This window comes from Epinephelus lanceolatus, chromosome 13, assembly GCF_041903045.1.
Source record: "Epinephelus lanceolatus isolate andai-2023 chromosome 13, ASM4190304v1, whole genome shotgun sequence".
Classification (NCBI taxonomy): domain Eukaryota; kingdom Metazoa; phylum Chordata; class Actinopteri; order Perciformes; family Serranidae; genus Epinephelus; species Epinephelus lanceolatus.
In genome coordinates, this window is record NC_135746.1 from 13,568,902 (window position 1) to 13,590,435 (window position 21,534).

Sequence of the window (21,534 nt, forward strand, 5' to 3'; positions counted from 1 at the left end):
CGCTAATGCATCGAAGCAGTGAACGAGACCGTGAGTTAGCAATTGACGGTGTGCTGATTTTGTTCAAAGATCCTGTCAAGTGAGACTGCGACTCAATGACAAGTGCAAATACAATTCAGATGTTCAATCAGATGGCAGTTCAGGGGGATGTTAGAAGTCGAAACATCCTCACCTCAGCCCCAGATATTGGCTGTTACCATTGATTATAGGTTTCCCACTTTCATGGTGCAGGAAGTTCTTCTAATGTGCGAATACGTTTCTGTTGGACTTTGGACTCCAGACTTTGGTTCTTGATGTCGTCTTATCTGTGAGGGGTCTCGCTGGTGCTTTCTTAGAGGCAGCTGATTACTTCTTAATGGTGCTTGTTTGGTGGCTAATGGTTAATGGTTTGTGTGTCATATTCAGAGTTCACACCACGCCACAGATGACCTTTTACTGGCACTGCGCTGACGTTTTCCAGGCAAGGACACAAACTCTGGACTCCAGCTGGACTCCCAGATACACTGGCTGGCTCCCCCACTGGGTGGAAATAACCGGAGGCAGACATTACTGCATTAAAGAGGCTGTGACATGCTCATTTTAAGCTACTGTAAGGGTAGTACTGTCCTGTGAAAGTAGACAACTTAAGGCATCTCATTGGTACCAGCCATGTTGGCATAGCTCGTTTGGAATGGGGCCAAATAATGCTACACATTTCAGCCAAATTTTGGCAAGGGAAAAACTGGATACTCATTTTCAAAGGGGTTCTTTGAACTCTCACCTCAAGATACCTGAAGCCTCTGCACAAAACACCCACTAACCCATTATCCTATCCCAGCTGATATTGGGCGAGAGGCGGGGTACATCCTGGACAGGTCACCAGACTCTCACAGGGCTGACACATACAGTACGTTTACATGACACTTGAAAAAAACAAATTATTGCCTTAATCCGACTATAACTGGACAACTGAAGTGCATGTAAACGCGTTACTCCGACTAATTTGGGAGTTTTCCAACTGCGATTAAGACACCAAGATAATGCGACTGGAATTTGATTTTCTCCGGCATGTATACGCCTTAATCGGAGTTAAACTAGACAATGCATGTGCACATGCTCCACACCCCCCGTGCTGGCGTATGACCCCGGAACAGACAAGACACGCTATTGTTGTAGCCCTCCAACAGCATACGGCGTTCTTGTCTGACTCTCGAAATCACCATGACCACGAGGGATAGCGTGCACCTTATCTGCACAATCAGTAACGCGTGCATTACGTACGAGATGAACAAAGCTGTACGATTATCCATCTTGCTGTTGTTTGAAAATGCCGGTCTGCTGCCTGACTCCAGTTGTTTATTATTAAGTGATGTAATAGGTCAACCGGAAAGGGGGCCGTATTAACCTGCTGAAACGACACATATCGCCACCTAGTGTTGAGGAGGAGGACACGTTCCCGTCAGTAATTTGATTTTCTCAGTTGCATGTAAACTGGGACAAGGACAGAAGTCCGATTAGACGCCAAAATTGAATTTTGAGCATAGCTCGATTAAACTGTGCATGTAAACGTACTGATAGAGACAGACAACCATTCACACTCTCATTCACACCTATGGAGTCGCCAGTTAATCTGCGTGTCTTTGGACTGTGGGAGGAAGCAGGAGTACCTGGAGAAAACCCACGCTGACACAGAGAGAACATGCAAACTCAGCACAGAAGGGCTCCCTCCTGGGATCGAACCAGGAACCCTCTTGCAGTGAGGCGACAGTGGTAACCACCACCCCACCGTGGCGCCCATCAGATTAATCGTAAAATAAGAAACCAAATATTATTAATATGTGATTCCTTACTCTCCATATTGACGTGGTTTTCAACTAGCCTATGTCCTACAACAACACAGCTGAATTCCTGAAATTCAGTCAAGGCCTTTGGTTTTCATGTGTCACCCAGTCTGGCCATTTCTATGGGTGGAAAAATCTTAAGTTGTGGCTGATTCATTGAAATTTATGAGTTGCCATTTTTTTAAACAATATTTAGGTCAATGTTAGAGACTTAACGCCAGGAACAATAAATGGACTATAGACTCCCTGACACAGTCTCAGCAATCGTGTGTGATTTATTGCAGGAGTGCTGTATTAGATAACTAGGTGCACCTAATGAACTCATGAACTTTGTTGCCCATGTCTCTCCTGGCCAACTCTTGGTCCTTTCCACAGGTTACCGTATGAAAAAGCTCCCTCGAATTCCAGCTGTGGTTGCCATGAATTGCATTAGTGTCAAATTGTTTTTTTAGTTAGTATTGGGAATAAGAAGGCATTAAGGGCAACAACCTACAAGGTCCAATTATATTTGATACAAGGAGTTACACTAAGAGTGCTGGGAGCCAAAATCCCTTTCCAAGTACTTGGCTTGTCATGCATACTGTACCAATACCAGGGAGAAAATGCCCCTCATTCCAAACTTCTGTTTGTGCTCTTTTGAATAGTTCAGCTAATTGACTCGAAACTTTCTTTTCTCCTTGTTAAAGACCTCAGCACATTTTCACATTCACTCCACATAAATGCCACAAGTCAGAACCCCCTGAGCCTTTCAACTTCTGTGCTTAGTAATGAAACTGGTGAGGTGCCAGCTCAGCATTGGTGTGAAGCCAGTTTGTATACGTTTGGCAGTTTACACGACCTCCTGGCAATACCTGATAGAGTCAGCTGGTTGCCTGTGGAAAACCTTTAACATCTTTCATACACTGATGTTCCTGTATGCCCTATATTCTTTACAGCCTTGATATTTGCCAGCCATCATCCATCGCCCTCCCTTTTGTGATGACTCACGTTTTTCTCCCCTCTGATTTAAACACATTTAAGCAGCATTTAAATGAGGGAACTCTCCCAGGGTCTGGAAATCTGTTCCAAGCTACCACTGTTTAGCATACACTAAGCAATGGAAAACTGCTAATCCTTTGCTATTCTTTTGTTCCAAAGCCAAGTGCTCTGGCAACAGAAGAATGTGGTTGGAGTAATAAACTTGCCTCTCTTGCACCATCTCTCTTCTTTGCTCATTGTAGATGTATAAAAATGGCACAATGCATTTGTTTCCATTGCGACTGCAGCATTACACAGGCTTTCTCTGCCAGAGCACAAAAAAGGAGATAAACGCAGAAGGCACTTCATACCTTGGCTGCATTTTCCTGGATTTGTCGTGACACAGAGGGATGTGTGAATTAGCTTTGTCGTGTTTTACCCGACCTTACGAGCTAGAGAAGAGCAGGAGATGGAAAAGTAAGGCAGGTTGTTTGTGATATTAAAGAGCCATCCTGACTAATCTGTGTCTGGTTTGATACAGATAAGAAGCTTTTGCGTACATAGAGAAAGGTGCACATCTGCAAGAGGTGAAATGTAAGAAAAAAAGTGACTGTGAGGAAGTGACACAGTTTTATTTTTGATAATACTCATAGTTTCAGTGCAAGGCAGGTGTCAGAGGACAACTGATAATGACTGGTGATGGTTAGGTATAATAACTGATGTAAAATAGATTTATATGTAGGGTATATTCAGTGACTTGGATCTGACAGGATTAAAAAGAGAGGTATAAAAAATTCTGTATCAGTTTCTACACCTCCTGTGGCTTAATTCCCCTATCAGGGAGATCCAACAGCATCAATACTCCTCCCTAATGCTCCCCCTCTCCTCCATCCTTAGAAAAAAAAGGGAGCATCCTCCCTTCCGAGTTTTATTGTGAGGGAATTTGGGAATTATTGTTGTTCTAATCTACCCTGAGAACCTGGCTAATCCCGTCTTCCATCTTGATGTTCCAGAGCTAATGCCAAGAAACTGCTGCGCCACAGAGGCTCAGCAGCAGCACCCTGACTATGCAGTGTAACTTTTTTTTCTTCCTCTTCCATTCACACACTCGGCTCTATTGAAACTGCTTTGTGCACTGAGGTTTCGGGGCTTATGGCTCGCACTCGACAGCTAAGCTTAGAGTTGACCTGATCTGCTTCCACACGGAGAATATGCTTACTCATGGCTTTACTAATGCACAACAAGCTATTGTGCTTTATCACTGCATTTTGTTTTGCTGTAAAAGGCTCAAACCTATTGGTCTTATTGTTATTGCCATTCCAGTGCAGGTCAGCCTTAAGGCGTCATTTTGGTTTGTGGTGCTAAGTCCTTGAGATCCATGTACAAAGTCCGATTTTGTGCTGCAACAGCAAAAGGGGAATAATCTAACATTCATAGTCAAAATGCAAAATTAATACATTAGTGTGCTGTGAAAACCAAGATATGAATGGACAATTTACAGTGATGAAGTTCAGACACATGCTTTGAGGCAGATTTGGATTTGTTTGTGCACTTTGATCCACACAGAAATATCCAACAAGTCCTCCAACCCATACACCCACACAGGTCGTTTGTGACTACCCCCTAATACAACCCACAGGAGCGTTTCCTAAATTAGCACCCCTACTGGTAGCATACAGCATATACGACCATTAACAGTCACAGACACGTGGTTAATATTGTGAAACGGTCGCAGTTTGGTTAGGTTTAGGCACCAAAACAACTTGGTTTAGTTTAGGAAAACATCATAGTTCGTGTTTAAATAAGTACGCCTGATACGTAACTTAACGTTACTTACACAAAGTTAATAGGGATGCACCGATATGGATTTTTTCAAGTGGTACATGTACTGCTAGCCACTGTGTCAGGTGTGGAGATGCTGCCCATGTTCAGTCAGTGAAAGCAGTCTGGCTTCATATCATCTGCACTATAATTTTAATTATTGGAATAAACAATAATTATAAAAATGTCCCATTGTAGGCTGATAATTTACCAGCCCAATATATATCATACATCTACAATTCAGTATTTTATGTGAGTTAATTTAAGCACATACGTTAAAGTAACTAAGCGTGAACTTTTGGTTTCACATGGGACACTGACCGCAGTCTCCTGTATCAAAGTCCTCTGTTTGGTCAACCCATCCATCCACCTCGATCACCTCCCTACCTGGACTTTGTCGCTCTTTATACTACATCACCTGACTTCTGCTTTTGCACATGTCATGATTACTACAGCCACTAGAGCTCACCTGCACAACAATAAAGGTAAATTTTAATCAAACAGCAATCCCTAGGGCTAAAAAATGAAGCTAGCATAGAAGTGCGAAAAACTGCAGTTCCTCTAATGGCCACTTGAGGCTGGCTCCAAAAGCAAGTCAATCCCCAAAGACCACCATTTTAAAATGCCCAACTTAACAGCAGAAAAAATGGTTAAGGTTTCCATAGCTAATTTTAACAATAATGACAACTGTACGGGGGGTGAATGTTGATATATATACCTGTTAGCATGTTATCAAAGCTTCAAGTTACGAATAATTAAGGGTAGGGCAGCCTTGAGTGACAGGCTGTCTGCAAGGTGTCGCTACAGTCAATGAGTCAGATCCACCCCTTGCTCCTCCACAGTTCCAGTCTGGTCCAAATGTGGTCACTTCTGGTCGCTAAAAACCAAGTTGACGATGGCCAGAATGCTGAACTTGAAACGTCAAAATGGGAAACTTCATACCAGTGGGTGATGTCATGGTGGCTGCATCTATTAATTGTATACAATCTACGCCAATAAGGAACTACTTGTACAGATGACTGATGAGGCTGTCTTTTGAGAAGGACAGTCTTGAAATATCTCAACATCCATTGGATTGCTGTGAAATTTTGTCCAGGCATTCACAGTCCCCAGAGGAAGAATCCTAGTGACTCTGATCCCCTAAATTTCGTTGGTTGATATTTGTGGTTTTCTTGCAACTGTTGGATGGATCACTTTGGTTTATGACTAAGTAGGCTACTTGAAAACTACTGACATTCCCATCAACCTTAGCTTAACTTTGTTTGTAGTATAATAAGCTGACGTTAGCATGATTACACGCTGAACTAAGATGTTAAAAAAGATAAATGTACACATCACACATGCCCTGTATACCTAATAGACATCAGCATGTTAGCCTTGTTATTGTGAGCATGACATTTAGCTCAAACACAGCCATACCTTTAGTACAGTCTCACAGAGCTGCTAGCGTGGATGTGGACTCCTGTTTACACTCATTCGCATATCTGTGAAATTCATATCCAATTTTGTAATGCAAGAGAAACTTGGCATCTAGTAACTTCTGTCAAATTAGGTAGTCAAATCATTTTAACCTCAAACGTCCAAAACCAAATGAGCCGTGAATATGTGAATACATTTTGCAGTGTTTTTAAAGCCATTGATTCAATGTTTTCACCTTTGACCAATTCAGTCCAACTGTGCACATGCAGTGTGAAATGTTTGACTATCTCAGTGAGACAGGAGGCGAGGCTAATGTCAAAACAAAAGGGAACGAAACAAATCCCGTAATAGCCCCTGCAGTGAGTAAACAGGCTCGGTGCCACATAAATATTTTCTTCTTTTTCTGTTTATAGAAATGAGGAAACAAGGGAGTGGAATATGGGACATGATGCTGAAAAAGTCCAGGGAGAGGGCAGCTTTTTGAATTTCAAGGAAAGCTGCAGTGGATGACCGTGAATGTGAATGTGTGTGTTTTGCCAGGAAGTCAGAGTTCAGAGACCTCAGTGCTCCTCAGGACTTAAAGATGAAAGAGCCAGGATATGACCCCCAAAGGATGAAACGGCAAACCCGAAAGCAGCTTAGGGTCAATATCCCAATCTTGAAATCCCAAACTTACCCCTTGGCCCCTGTTCAACAACAACATTACAGTTCTCTCCATCCTGCTGTCTTGTTAGTCAGATACTCACTCTCATTTTTCAGGTTCACTCTCTCTCTCTTTCTTTGGCGCTGAACAGTATTTCCAAGACTTAATCTCCCACGGGACTCACTGTAGTTGGTGTTTGAATTCCATTTGGACCGCCTGAATCATCTTTGCCTCCCCCCCCCTTCCTCATTCATTTTAAAACCCTGTGTTTGCGATCTAGGAACAGAGGCGAGGAAAAAGAAAAGGCAGAAGAAGGAGCAGTGACCTTGGTGTTAATGAACGAGTCTTATCTCAGACAGGGAACGGGGACGGCTTATGTGAGACTATCTCACACTCTCATTCTCTCTGTTTATCTTTTTGTCTTTCAAACATATTTTTCTTTGTCTCCATATCTCTGCTCGCACCTCATTCCCTTCTTCTACTTTATGATTCCCCCCTCCACCGACGCTCTCTTGCCTTCCCCTCATTTCATTACTCTTTGATGCTCTGACATATGTGGGACGTCACACAGCTTGTTAGAGGTGGAGTAGCACACCAAGGGGAGCTGGTGGAGGACAGGGAGGGATAACAAGGACGAGGCAAAAGGGGGTTACCAGGAAAGAGGGCCATAGGCTGTCTAATAACACTGCAATAAACGCTGTCCTTATCTATTCTGGATTATGCAAGGCCTTATGCGGAGGCATTACTTGTACTTGATAGACAGAGAAACAGGAATCCCTTACACTGCAAAACAGCAGCTGTAAATACCACTTTAGAGAAACTCATTATAATAATCTGAGACTGTCACATTGGTTGATTCAGCAAATATGTTAAATTCTTCCAGTCTCTGTTGGTCTGTGATCATTGGGATTTTTCTGACTATACTGTAGGTGTAAAGAGATCTACAGAACTGAGTCATATTGAGCACTAATTAGCCAACCTGGTCTCAATCCAAAGTCGTCGAAATCCAGCGTTTGGACAGTGACTTCCAGCGTTAGACATCGACCAAAAACCAATCCTTTAACGTCAGCATTTTACTCAGCCAGTCGTCTTCAGAGGGAACATGGTGGGACAAGAACGATAATATAGGCGGTGAAAGTTCGAGTAGGGCGGGCAGAGGGGTGGTGGATGGGTCCAACAACACCGACCTTCACCCAGGAGAGCGGCGTTCGTGTCGCGTGAGATTCAAAAGCCAAACCCTGTTCTTGTTGCCTAAACCCAACCATGTGTGTTTGTTGTTGAAGGAAAACAAGACGTCAATTCCCGTTGTTGTACTGACGTAGTGCTTTTATTTTGAAAGAGACTGTATGTAAACGGTAAATTTCCTGTGAAAACAGAAGTGTATCTTGAAAGAAGACAATGCATGTAACAGGCAGAACTTGACACGGTGTCCCAGAACTCCAACAACCAACGCACCCAGGGTACTTTGCACGTTGTATGTGGACGTGGAAAGTCCGTGACCAAACGTCGATATGTGACAAGGTCGGCGTGAGAATGTGTTGAATTCGCAGTATATTTAAGCTTTTATTTTACTTGGACTGTCCAATTACAATCACAGAACCCATCAGCTGTCCTACGACAAAAAGCCTGTGGGGACAACAGCCTGTTTTTGTGTGTTCTGGTATCTGAGCCAAGACGTCTTTTGCTCTCCACATAGACTGTTTACCTGCCACTCAGACTGGATTGGTCAATACTCCTCAAACTACAAATGGAAACCAGAACACACTTACAATACCAAAATCTCATCCCATTGCCTACAGACTGTGCATTCATATGCAGATATGTGTTCATAGAGATTACGCCAATTCTAAAACTGAACTGGTATCAACTTAATATTGTAGACTTCAGTCAGTCTATCAGTCTATCAGTCTATCACCACTTAAGACATACAGCATGCTAGCCACTTATTAACTACAACCGCAGTATCGCCACCCATAACTAGCATTAGCCAATGCCTTACCATTGACTAACTTTTTAACTGGAAAGTCAACAGATGAAGCAATAAAGACTACAATGGATGACAATAACACTCAAGTGCAGCGTGGCAGTACTCGAGATCAGTCTCAGTCTTGAGATCGACGTCAAAATCAACCATTACTGAACAGTGTCACTGCTTCTAACTTGGTGCTTTTCAATAGTATGTCTGTTTTACCTTGTTATGTGTCTTACTGAGTGTAATGTGTTCTCATTGACTTTGTGTTCTGGTATGTTTAGTATGTGAGACTTGTGTTCTAGTGGTTTTAGTATGTGTCCATTGTCTTGTCTTTTGTGTACTTGTAACTTTTGCCGCAAGTCTTGGCCAGGACTCCCTGGAAGAAGAGTTACTGTAACCCAATGGGACCCTTCCTGGTTAAATAAAGGTTAAATAAGACAGCTTTTTGATGGTCTTGCTTTTGTCTTGGACTTCACCACGTTTTTACTCAGTCATGTCTCTGTCTCAGACAAATAGGACATAGGATTTAATATCAAGACCAGTCAAGGAATATCACTAACTGTGCAAAAACGGAGTGTTGAACAAAGATGGTTCCCACACATAAAATTCACCTCTGAAATGCCTTTTGATTAATTTATCAAGGCATTATAAAGCCACACATATACACAGTATGGTAATAAAAGAGGTGAATGAATAGGAATCTTCATTTGTTTTCTGTGGGTGTGGGAATGTGTATCTTTCAGATCAATTTGAGGAGTGCCTATGTTCCTCATTTTATCGGCAGTGTGTCATGCAGTGCGGGAGTTGTACTGGTCTGGTCTTGGTCTTGACTAAGTCTCCACCTGCCTTGGTCTGGTCTAGACTTGCTCCCAACCCCTCAAAGTCTTGGTCTTTTCTTGCTCTTGATATACTCTGGTCTTGGTCATGACTTGTTCTCGTCTACAGTTGGTGGTCTTGACTACAACACTGCTCCAGTGATTTAGTTTTGCTTGAAAATGACCGTTGAGATAAATCAACACCTCAACACCAATTAATTTTACTCCTGTATGAAGGGACTTTAGCCCACATATGTTTATCTTTATGTGTGTTCGCAGTGTACTCAGTGTTGTGGTGTGGGGTGTGTGCTTAAAAGAATGTTCATGATAACAGTGTTTTCAGCAGCAGCTTTATCATGCAGCACAGTAAAACATGGATTTATGTACTGTATGAGAGTAAAGGTCAAATGTTAATGTAAAGGGTTTACGTAACGTTGTCAGTTGTTTTTAAAAGATGATGTGTATGGCACACAGGCAAAGGGCAGTGAAAGAGGTCAGTGAGGAGGCGGCAGAGGAAAGGGGTCGGCTGAAAGTATGAAAATGGTGCACATTATGTTTTTATTTCTTGATTTATGGGATTGTGTGGCTGATGTGTACATCCTGGCCTCAGTATGAGAATTTCCCTGGGCTACATTGCATCCTGAGTTTATGAGGTGGATGAACAGATCTTATAGAAGAGGCTTAAGTAATAGTGGGTCCACTTGTTGTCTTAAAAGGTGTCAGTGCAAAACCAGGTCAAAGGGCAGGGAAATAGGTTGAGAGGAAGGGGAGTCTGGAGATGGCATGTATATACTATGTGAGTTATACTTCCTGTGCACATATATGCTCACCCACTGAAGGAATGCATGGCATTTTGTCTGGAATGAGGTTCAGTAAGCGGCCATGAAATTAAGGATTATTTGCATGTTTAATATGTAAAGTTCAGCCTCATAAAGAGCAGTTTATAGGTCTCTACATACATAACTATGATGAAGTGTTGCCCAGAGAACTTTACTCTGTCCTTGACTTCTTTTGTGTTTATAATTTGTAGTTGGCGATAAATATGCAAATACATACGTACTTCACTGATGCATACAAATGTATGTGAAATTAAGAAAGATATGAATTAGCATGCACGATGCAAAAAATATAGCCATATAAACTGAAAAGAAATGAATAATTAGGGGAGATAAAATCAAACATAACACAAGACTGTGCCGAGCTCTGCTGAGGGTAACAAAATCTGTATATGTAGCTCGCTAATTAACACGCTACATCGTGTTTGTTTAATCTGTACAAAAACCGAAGCATAAAAATGCCACTTTGTTGTTTTATGTAACAAACTAATGCTTAGCTGGGAACAGTAACTTCCACAAATCTCCGCTGGTTGCCGGGCAACTGCTCAGAGCCAAGAAATCGTCCAGCACATAACCTCCCCATAAAAAGCATATTTACATTTTTACACATTAAACAAAGATATCAAAAGTTAATTAGTGAGTTTTAGAGGTGTTGGTGGGCAGAGTTTGTCAACGTCACCAGACATAGGTTAGCTGTTTCCCCCTGTTTCCAGTCCTTGTGGTAAGCTAAGCTAAGCTAAGCTAAGCTAAGCTAACAGACAGTTGGCTGTGACCTGATGTTTAACGGACAGACATAAAGCTGTATCAGTCTTTCTGTGTAACTCTCCATCAGAAAGCAAATAAATGTATCTCCAAAACAAAGAGGAAGTTTTTCTTTAACCCTTTGAACCCTGAGCAAATTGGCTTGGTTTCTCTCAGAAACATGGGAAGACGGCAATGAGCAATGGAAGAAGAAATGACCCAAAAAATTGCAAGAAAAAATGTAAAACAAAACAATTTATTTAGAAAAAGAGAAAAAAAAGAAAATTGTAAACGAACAAACAAGGAAATGACCTGGAAAAAGTGCTTAAAAATTCTAATAATTCTGTACCATAATTCTACATATTTAATAATAACAATAATTATGAATATAGTTTTTCCCCACCTTTTTCTTTTTTCCCTATTTTTAAAAAACTAATTTTTTAAATCTATTAATTTTATGCAATTTGTGGGACATTTCTTCCCAAGTTGCTTATTGCCTTTTCCCCCATGTTTTTGAAAGAAATTGCGGCAATTTGCTTAAGGGTTCAAAGGTTTAAATACTTGGAAAAAGTGATGTCGTCGCCCCTGGATGCCATTTTAACATGTTTTTGTGTCAAAGTGACTCATGGGAACAAATTTTGAAGTTGATCCAGTATTGAGTGGGCGGCAAAACAGGCTGCCTTGTAACCACTTGGGGTAGGTGCGCCATATAAATTTACGCCCATTAAAAGTGTTTGTTTTTGCCACTGACAGGCTCAGATAGTCATTATAAGTGTCTGAGAACATTTTGGGAAAGATCCTACAGAGAAATAAAATGTATTTCCATACCATTTGCTCGTTCGTGTCTGTTTTGTGTCCTAGTTTGCTAAAAGAGAAATCTCATTCTGAAATTTTGCTGACTTTTTCACACTGTCGAAAACAGCTAGACATTCAGCCATGGCATTGAAAATCTTTGAGATAAGATTAAGATATGTAAGATAGGTTTTCTGTACTTCAACGTCAAACTACTTAAGGGTTGTCCTCTCTCTTATGTTCCATTGCCATTGCATAATCATTTTCGTCCTGCAACAAGTCACCTCTTGTCTGATTTCATAATGAGACTTCTCCTTTAGCATAGTTAAGGAGAAATGTTTCATTTCTCTGTAGGATCCTTTCCATAGTGTTATAAGACACTTCTAATAACAATCTCAGCCTGTCAGTGGCGAAAACAAGACTTTTTAATAGACGTAAAGTTACAGGGTGCACCCACCCTGAGTGGTTGCATTGCGGCCTGTGTCACCACTGCTGTAAATGGTTGTTCTCATGAGTCATTTAGAAACAAAAACTTGGGAAAATACTGTCCAGGCTGAAAAAGACTGAAGTTCCCCTTTAACACTTTAATAGTAACAGTATTTGTATTGATTTGATACAGTTTGTCAACTCTGGCAAAATGGTACTGTATCAATATGTGACAACTTGATTTCACAGGAGACACACACACACACACACACACACACACACACACACACAGTGTTATGACAGAATGGTATCTTACTGTGTTTGACACCTTCAGTAATTGTTTGGATCCTTTCTGTCCTTCCAGCACTGAGCTATAATTATAGTCAGGGGAGCAACCATTCACACACGGGGAAAGGTTGTTTTTTTTGCCGGGTTGCAAGTTTTGGACTCCAACACACATGCAATCTCACTCACACACATTTCCCCATGCCAAGTTGTGGTAATGTAGAGGCCAGCAGAGCAGCAGCCACTGATAGAGGCCTTGATAAGACCCATTTGAAACGGCCGCAGTCACTGAACCTGTCCGCTCTGTGTGCCAAGGACACCATTTACCTTACATAACAGCCATTCTGGGTCAGTGACACATCCACCCATGCCTATTTGGCTTCCTCAAGAACTATGTGCACCTTGACCTTGGCTTCTATTGTCCCATCTGGCTTATATTTCTCTTTCACACCTTCTCTCTCATGTGTGTATGTGAGTTATTTGTGTTTTAAAGTCATGACATGTATTCAGTCACTGCTGCCTGTCACATGCTAAATGATGACTGAGAAGTGTTTGTGAAGTCCTCAGGAGAGTGTGTCAGCGTGCAGCTGTCACATGAGAGGAGATTACAGCTAAAGTTGAGACAAACTCAGTCATCGCCTCATGTGCAATGCAAATGTAACTCTCAGATATCTGACTCATAAAGTGAAGGTGTTGACTGTTAACTGTCTTAAAGTTGCCTTTATTCCACGTGATGTGTTGAACTTTTTTCAGCCCGTTGCAAAAACATCCTCACTTATCCTCACTCACAGGTCAGGAAGTGGAAGATGCTCGCTCGCCATCATGGTGACAGTACAGGCAAGCAGAAGGAAGCAGAGTCAGACCTCCACCTGGGCGGTTGTCAGTCCTGGGGAATCCACGCCTCGCCCCTCCTGGCCAGCCCCGTCATGCTGGAGTGCTCCATCTGCAGTGGGCCCTACATCAGTTATACCCTGGAGGACACCTGGCAGCCACGTCAACGCACACAGGCAGGTTCCTTCTGCCTACTGCTAATTAGATTACACACAGCAAACACTAATTTAATACGGTAATAAGTGGATCCCAAAGCAGGAGACTTACAGGTGTCCTTGACGGGGGATTTTAGAAGATCCCCAGAGAAATGATGGATTGTTAACCTCTTTGTTATATTATACAATAGATGTAAGCAGTGTACAATGGAAGACTGTTTATGCTGTCCTTTCTCAGATGGCTGATGAATAATAATACTGGGAGGCAAAGAAATAATGAAACACTTGAAGGAGAAAAGTTTGTCATAGGACTTAAAGTTTGAAGTCATTTGAAAGGGGACCTATAGAGTTCCTCAGGGATGACGTTTTTCTGTAGGCCGACATAGAAGTTAGCATCATACTGGCTCCCTCGTCAAAAAGCCTATGGGATTTTCTTCCCATTGGATTTTGGGTTATTGCTGAAAAGACACTCTGTGGCAAACAAACTTTTATGATAATTACACGATTTGTTCATCACGATAATCTTCACACATAAACACCACTTTCGTGATTATTGAAGCTTTAATGCAATCACAAAAGTAAAGACCTAATGTTAGGCTATAGACAAACTACACTATGATCACATGACCTAACATCACCGTCATAACAAGACTGTAAAGCTGTGTTCGGGATGGTTCAGCATGAAGACTCTCTGTAGTCTCATTTAGCCACTTGTTAGCAACCGCGTTTTTTAAGACACATAGAAGCTTCAAAGTTCATGAGAGGGGTATTTACTGACGTGTTTTATGTAAAAACATGAAAGTCTCTTAAGCTTGTGTTAACAGCAGACCTTATTTCAGGCATCTAACCAAAGACCCATTCAAAAAACCCCATTGACATTGAGACAACGGAACCAGGAGTGGTAAAATGCTAACTCATTTTCAGGTTTTAGGACTCATTCCTGAGGCAAAATGAGCATAAATGCTTATTTTCAGGTTCATATTTGTATTTTGGGTTTCTACCAGAACATATTAACATGCTTTTATTTTCAAAAAAACATTTAATTTTCCCAATAGTTAGAACACCTGTATTCACCCTCTGTCTGAGAGGTTATGTTTTAGTGCCTGTCTCTTTGAGCCTCCCTCCCAAAAACGCCCAGCCTGCTCTGATTGGCCAACGTCTTCCCTATCTCAGCATCTCTGCAAATCCCCAGTAGTAGCTTATAAATCAAAATCTTCATAACCAGACATGTTCCAGCAGGAATATGATCTAGAATCAGGGAAAGATTAACAACATTAGCAACCAAGATTACATGTTTCACTGATGTTAGCATGTAGCTACATGTAGCAGTGTGCTTGTAGATGGGGATGACTATAATGCAGGGATGTGTAGCAGCACTTTCTACCATGAAAAATCCCCAATAGTAGTTTATAAACCCAAATCTTAACAACTGGACCAAAACTGGGGTAAAATTAACAACATCAGCAACCAAGATTACATGTTTCCCTGGTGTTAGCATGTAGCTACATGTAGCAGTGTACTTGCAGTCGGGGATGACTGTAATGGAGTGATGTGAAGCAGCACTTTCTACCATGAAAAATCACTCATTAAAGCTTCTAGACCAAAATCTCCGCAACCAGACTGAAGTTGAAGAGAAATTAACAACATCTACAACCAATATTACATGTTTTCCTGACGTTGGTATGTAGCTACATGTAGCAGTGTGTTTGTAGCTGAGAATGACTGAAATGCAGTGATGTGTAGCAGCACTTTCTACCATGAAAAATCGTATAAAATAGTAGTTTATAAACCCAAATCTTAACAACTGGACCGAAACTGGGGTAAAATTAACAAAATCGGCAACCAAGATTTCATGTATACCCGACATTAGCATGTAGCCACATGTAGCAGTGTAGGCAACGTAATGTAAAGGCTTGCAGTAGCGTGCCTGGAGCACATGATTATATAAGAAATCTGTCAGTGTTGAGAACGGTCCCAAGCCTGAAGTTTTGCTCACATGGATTAGTTGTGTTTACTTCATTATGTGAAACTTTAGCCACGTTTAATATGAACATTTAACACTGTAATATACATATATATGACAAAATAAATAAGGAAAAGCATATTAAGTTCCCTTTGATTATTGTTGGACACATCCCCATAATGGTGGGTCATAATAGGTTGCTCACAAGTTTTCAGCATTTATAAAGCCTTATGTCTGTCCATCCCTAACTGTTCAACTTATGTTCTTCTTCTGTGGTACAGTTTGTGTGCTGCATAAACATGAGTTTAGAGGATGCTTCTCTATACACCTACTGTAGAGTTTGGCCACATATCATTTGGCTCTGTTTACTGCAGTACAAAGTGCTGACTGCAACGCCACTTTTATTGCTGACCAGTACTGCTAATTGGTATTCAACATAGCATGACCCTCCTTTGTAGCAGGTACTTGTAATTGTCATAAGGTTACTTCAATAACATTTTTTCATTTAGCCCCATGGGCATTATCGTGGCATCCAAATTTTTATGTGCTACTGCGGCAAATGTGTCATATTTAAAGGGACAGTTCACCTTAAAATCAAAAATACATTTTTTTGCTCTTACCTGCAGTGCTATTTATTAATCTAGATTGTTTTGGTGTGAGTTGCCAAGTGTTGGAGATATCAGCTGTAGAGATGTCTGCCTTCACTTGAATATAGATTAACCAGATGTCACTCGACTTGTGGTGCTCAAAGTGTTGGTGGGCGTAAAAAGAAAATAGTTCCTACATTAAACTGCTCACAACAAGGTCTGTGGATTATCTTGAATAACCGGGTCATGATTTCTGGAAAGAGACATTGATGTTGAGTTTTTCAAATGTATTTTTTGGCGCTTTGAGCACCACAAACTGAGTGCCATCTAGTTCCATTATATTGGAGAGAAGGCCAACATCTCTACAGCTGATATCTCCAACTCACAACTAAATAATTTCCACTGATAGATAGCTCTACAGGTAAGAGAAAAAATATGTATTTTTGGTTTGGGCGTGAATTGTCCCTTTAAGATGTGTCTGTCTACTTTGTGAATCCAAACATATGCTTTTACTTCCCAGTCTGAGAAAATTAACAGCTAAATGGCCTCCTAATACAAATGGATTTTCATAGTAATGCAAAAATATTACATTACAAGAAATTATATTAGAAAGCAGCATAATAATCTGTATGTTGGAAAGGAAACTTCATTAAAGCAGGAATTTGCATTCATTCATTCATTTGCATCTTTTTCCCGTAGAGTTTTGGTGTATATGAACCATAAAAACCAAACTTAATCATTTCATTAATGGTAAAAAGCAAAAACATTTCTAAATGTGCTTTATGTTATGACTCACAGTCATACTCAGTCAAGCCTCGACCTCTGCTTGACCCTCACACAGATAAAAAAAATCTTCCATCTCTTTCTTTGCTTCAGCTTGAACAGCCCAAACTTTCTGTCTTCTTTTAGAAAGGTAAATCCACAATAAAATATTAATGAACACAAAGCCTCGATTCACCATCACTATGGATACGACTCCATCAGATCTCTGAGTCAATAAACAACTCAGGAGAAAAAGACAGACGGAGCACGGGAGGCAAATTCAAGGAGAAAGGGGCATGAATGGTAGAGTGATTGTTGACTGCAGAGATATGTTGACAGTATAAGGGGGATATGAACAGCAAGCAATATGTGTATACGTGTGTGTGTGTGTGTGTGTGTGTGTGTGTGTGTGTGTGTGTGTGAGAGAGCAAAAAACAGAGGGAAAGATGGATAGACAAAGCTGCTGTCAGCTATATTAAGACTTATATGGAGATTAAATAACCAGCATGACATGCAGATTGTTGAGAGCATCGCCTCTGAATGAATAAACAAAGTGATGAGATTGAAACAACTCACTCTCTCTCTCTCTCTCTCTCTCTCTCACACACACACACACACACACACACACACACACGCCTCAGCATGTCTCGTTCTCAGAAAACACCCATGGGAAAACACTGAGAGCTGCGATAAGTTTCAGAGCTGCACCATGGAATAGCAAACTGGGGTAAGACTGTATTTAACAGAGCCCCTTTGAAAAGTCGGTGACTGACTGCGACATCACGAAAAACTAATATGTGACACGACAGCGGGGCTTCATGGGAATGTCCTGAGATGCAAATGCAGCTGTGACAGCTGCCAGTTATACTGTTAATGTGTGTGAAAAGAAGAAGTAGGGCAGACTTAAGTAGCTGCTGTTGACATATGTGCACACTCATGAGTGTTTACTTGATCACTCCTGAGCCATTGAACCTGCCACGTATAGAGCAATGTATTGACTCATATAATCTAATGCACGTCAAAGGTCAACACTCACTCACAAAGACGTAAACATTGCCTCACATGCAGCAGTGAAAAACAACATTGACTAAAGTGATTGCTTCTTGTCAGATTAAGATTTTGCATTGTGGTTCCCAGCCTTTATGGATTGTGCATCTTAGAAAGCACAGTGTCTTGTTTGAGCTCTTTGTCTATGAGTTTTGGTTCAAGGTCCAGTTTATTCAGAATTACACAACAAATCAAGTCCCAAAAATGACTTCAAATTCATGCAGCAGAACTATCCTTCTTCTTTCTGGCACTATCAACCACTGGGCTAAACTACCTCAACCAGCCGCAACAGTAAAATACTACTTCCACATTGTTGTATCAGTATTATTCTAATACAGCAATATACAGTAATGTATCAGTCACAGGGTCCATTTTTCTGCTTAATTTTACTTTTGATACTTAAAATGCATTTAGCTAATGATACTTAAGTTGGATTTTTAATGCAGAACTTGTAATGGAGTATATTTGTAGTAATGTGGGTACTTTTACGTCAGTAAATGATCTGAATACTTCCACCACTGTCCACACATTTCTTTTATTCAAGAGATTAAAAGTGGACCTTTTATGCTTTTCCTTATTTTCTGTGATATAGCCTATGTAATGTTACAGTGTCAGATGTTCATATTAAGTTTCAAATAATGAGGTTAAGATCATTCTGAATACTGTTTCCAATAATTTTTCTACTTTGGCTACCAGGTGACATCGGTTTATATCAGATTTCTTTATAAAATCATCTTCCCCAGACACGGGGAAGGGGAAGGGGGAGGGTACTGCTACATGTAGCTACATGCTAACATCAGTGAACCTTAATCTTGATTGCCCATGTTGTTAATTTCTCCCAGATTTTGGATCACATTTCTGCTTAAACATGTCCAGTTTGGAATATTTTGGTTTAGATGGATGGATGGATAGATGGATGGTTGGATAGATAGATAGATAGATAGATAGATATTTCCATACACATAGGCATTGATTGGACGTGTTAGTTGGCTGTTGACTGTAGCCTTTGCAGTGTGTTCAAGAGCATCATTCTGAATACTGTCTCCAACTGTTTTTCTATTTTGGGCACAAGATGAAGTCAGATCCTGACAGGTTTCTTTATATGGTCATCTGCTACTGCCAGCTACATGTAGCTACATGCTAACATCAGTGAAACACATAATCTTGGTTGCAGATGTTGTTAGTTTCTGCCTGATTTTGCAGCATATTTCTGCTGGAACATGTCTGGTTGTGAAGATTTTTATTTAGAGAGTTTTATTTGTCATTTTAAAGGTAGAAGTTTGGCTATAATCTGTTACAGTCATTCCATGTCTGCAATACACTGCTACATGTAGCTAGATGCTAACATTAGGGAAACATGTAATCCTTGTTGTTAATGTTGTAAATTGATCTCAGATTTCAGATTGTAGTCTTGCTAGAACATGTCCAATTGTGTTAAAAAGCTTTTGTTGGAGATTTTTCATGGTAGAAATTACTGCTAATCTCTGTTACAGTCAGCCCCTGGCTGTAAGTACGCTGCTACATGTAGCTACATGCTAATGTCATGGAAACATGTTATCTTGTAAAAGTAATTTTTTCTCAGATTCTGGATCATTTTATGCTGGAATATGTCTGGTTTGGTTTTGCAGCTTCTGTTGTAGATTTCCATTGTAGAAAACACCACTATTTTCTGTTACAGTCAGTCCCTGGCTGAAACTACACTGGTACATGTACTCACATGCTAATGTCAGGGAAACAAGTAATCTTGGCTGCAGATGTTATTGATTTCTCCCCGAGTCTGGATTATATTTATGTTGGAACATGTCTGGTTGTTTTTAGAAGCTTCAATTAGTAATTTTTATGTTAGAGGGTGCCATTTTACTCTCTTCATGCTGCACATACACTCCTACATGTAGCACATGCTGCACGTACACTCCTACATGTAGCTACATGTTAATGTTAGAGAAACATGCACTTGATTGCCAATGTTATTAATTTCTTCCTAATTTTGGATGATAGTTCTACTGGAGCATGTTCAGTTGTGAAACTTTTATTGGTGTTTTTCAAGCTTGAAAGTGCTGCTATTCACCATCACAGTCAGCCCCTGGCGCAATGGCAATGCATAGATGCCAAGAGCACAGATATGGAAGAAACAGAAAAGCTAACCAATCTTAAAGAGACAGGCAGTAAAACAGTGTTTCAAACAGAGGGTGGATACAGGTGTTCCAGCACACACAGCATGAGGAAAATTAAAGCATGTAAACATGTCTAGTACAAGTATGAACCTGAAAATGAACACAATAGGTCCCCTTTAAGCTTTCTCATGTCTGTGTTTTCAGATATGGTGCTCAGTAAAGGTTAGCTTGGCTGTACGCGATCATCAAACAGTTCCTGAACAGAGAAAAAGTGGGGGTGAACACAATGTAATGTCAACAGAGCAGATGTTCTGTACATCTCAGTAAGATCATTTTCACCCTGGCGCTCAGTCTCACTGAAGCACAACAATACTGTGTCGTCATGTTGTTAGAGCAGAGGTTTCTCACCGCTTTCAGCACAGGACTCAAGTGATTTAATGTTGTCTCACCCTGGAAACGCAGCCTCATTAAAACACATCATGTGGGGAACCTACTGAAACTGGGGCACGAACAAGTCTGGGTCAGAACCAGTGGTTTTAGAAATGGCGAAATGCCGTCACATCTTGTAGTCACTGCACGCTTAGAAAAGCAGCTTAGATCAGTGGTTAATAATAATAATAATAATAATAATAATAATAATAATAAAAATATATTGTACGCCCTCAGATTTGGGTTTTAACCTCCAGGTTGGGAACCGCTGACCCAGATTATACCTTGACCAGCCTATTTGTTTTTATCTAACAGGGATTTGAAAGAAGGTTATAGCCTAAGGGCTGTACAGTTACCACAAGGTGTAGAGCACTTATTATCATTCAACTGAATTCAACGAGGAAATTTACCAAAACAGGATCTGCAGGGTTGAACACAACAATAGCAGTCTGTCGACTAATCAACCAGTAGATGTAAAAACGTCTTGATCTCTGTTGCTATTGGCCTCCTGAATAGGATTATGTAATCCTTTGTTTGTTAGTTGTTGTTTTTTTGTATGTGAAATGTTTGTGTGCTGATTGTGAGATATAAGAGGTTACTGTATTGTAACCCTAGTTCTATTAACCCAGGCAGAGCGGTCTACTGGACTCTGTGGGTAATACTCTCCTCTAGTCACATTCATGCATACAGCCATGGAAAACTGCATAAATGTAGCCAACCAATCAGGGTGTGCCTACCCTTATATGTACTGAACCCACCCATATATGAGCATTAGAGCTCTGTTCAGGCCCAAAAACATCATGCCCAACCCTATGTCGACCTGCATAGTTTGCGTCAAAGCCCAACCTGGAGCTAAGGGCTGATGTGGTTCCTTGCACCACTTCTGATTCTTCTCTTCCTTATTTCAGTAATTCGGTAGAGCAGGCTGGGCCCCTTAGTGTGTATATAGTGCTCACAGCGGTCCATGGCGATGTGGCGTGCAGATGATGATCACTGCTCTTGGCTGCATGTTACACACATCTCCTCTATTGCTGGGGAGGCAGAAGCAAACACTGCCAACCAAGTCGCCTTGCAGCCCCTCTCCCCTTTTCTCGTTTTCCATCCCACTGTCTCGAGCAC

The 21,534-nt window shown here is 40.9% G+C and overlaps 1 protein-coding gene across 1 annotated transcript in view; it reads left to right on the top strand.

Annotated features, from left to right (window-relative positions):
* Window positions 1-21,534, top strand: part of sgk1 (serum/glucocorticoid regulated kinase 1) — a 59,953-nt gene that overhangs the window by 16,948 nt on the left and 21,471 nt on the right. Inside the window, exon 4 of the mRNA XM_033648481.2 lies at window positions 13,319-13,534. Coding sequence (XP_033504372.2) covers window positions 13,319-13,534 — 216 coding nt within the window. The remainder of the gene's footprint in view (window positions 1-13,318; window positions 13,535-21,534) is intronic.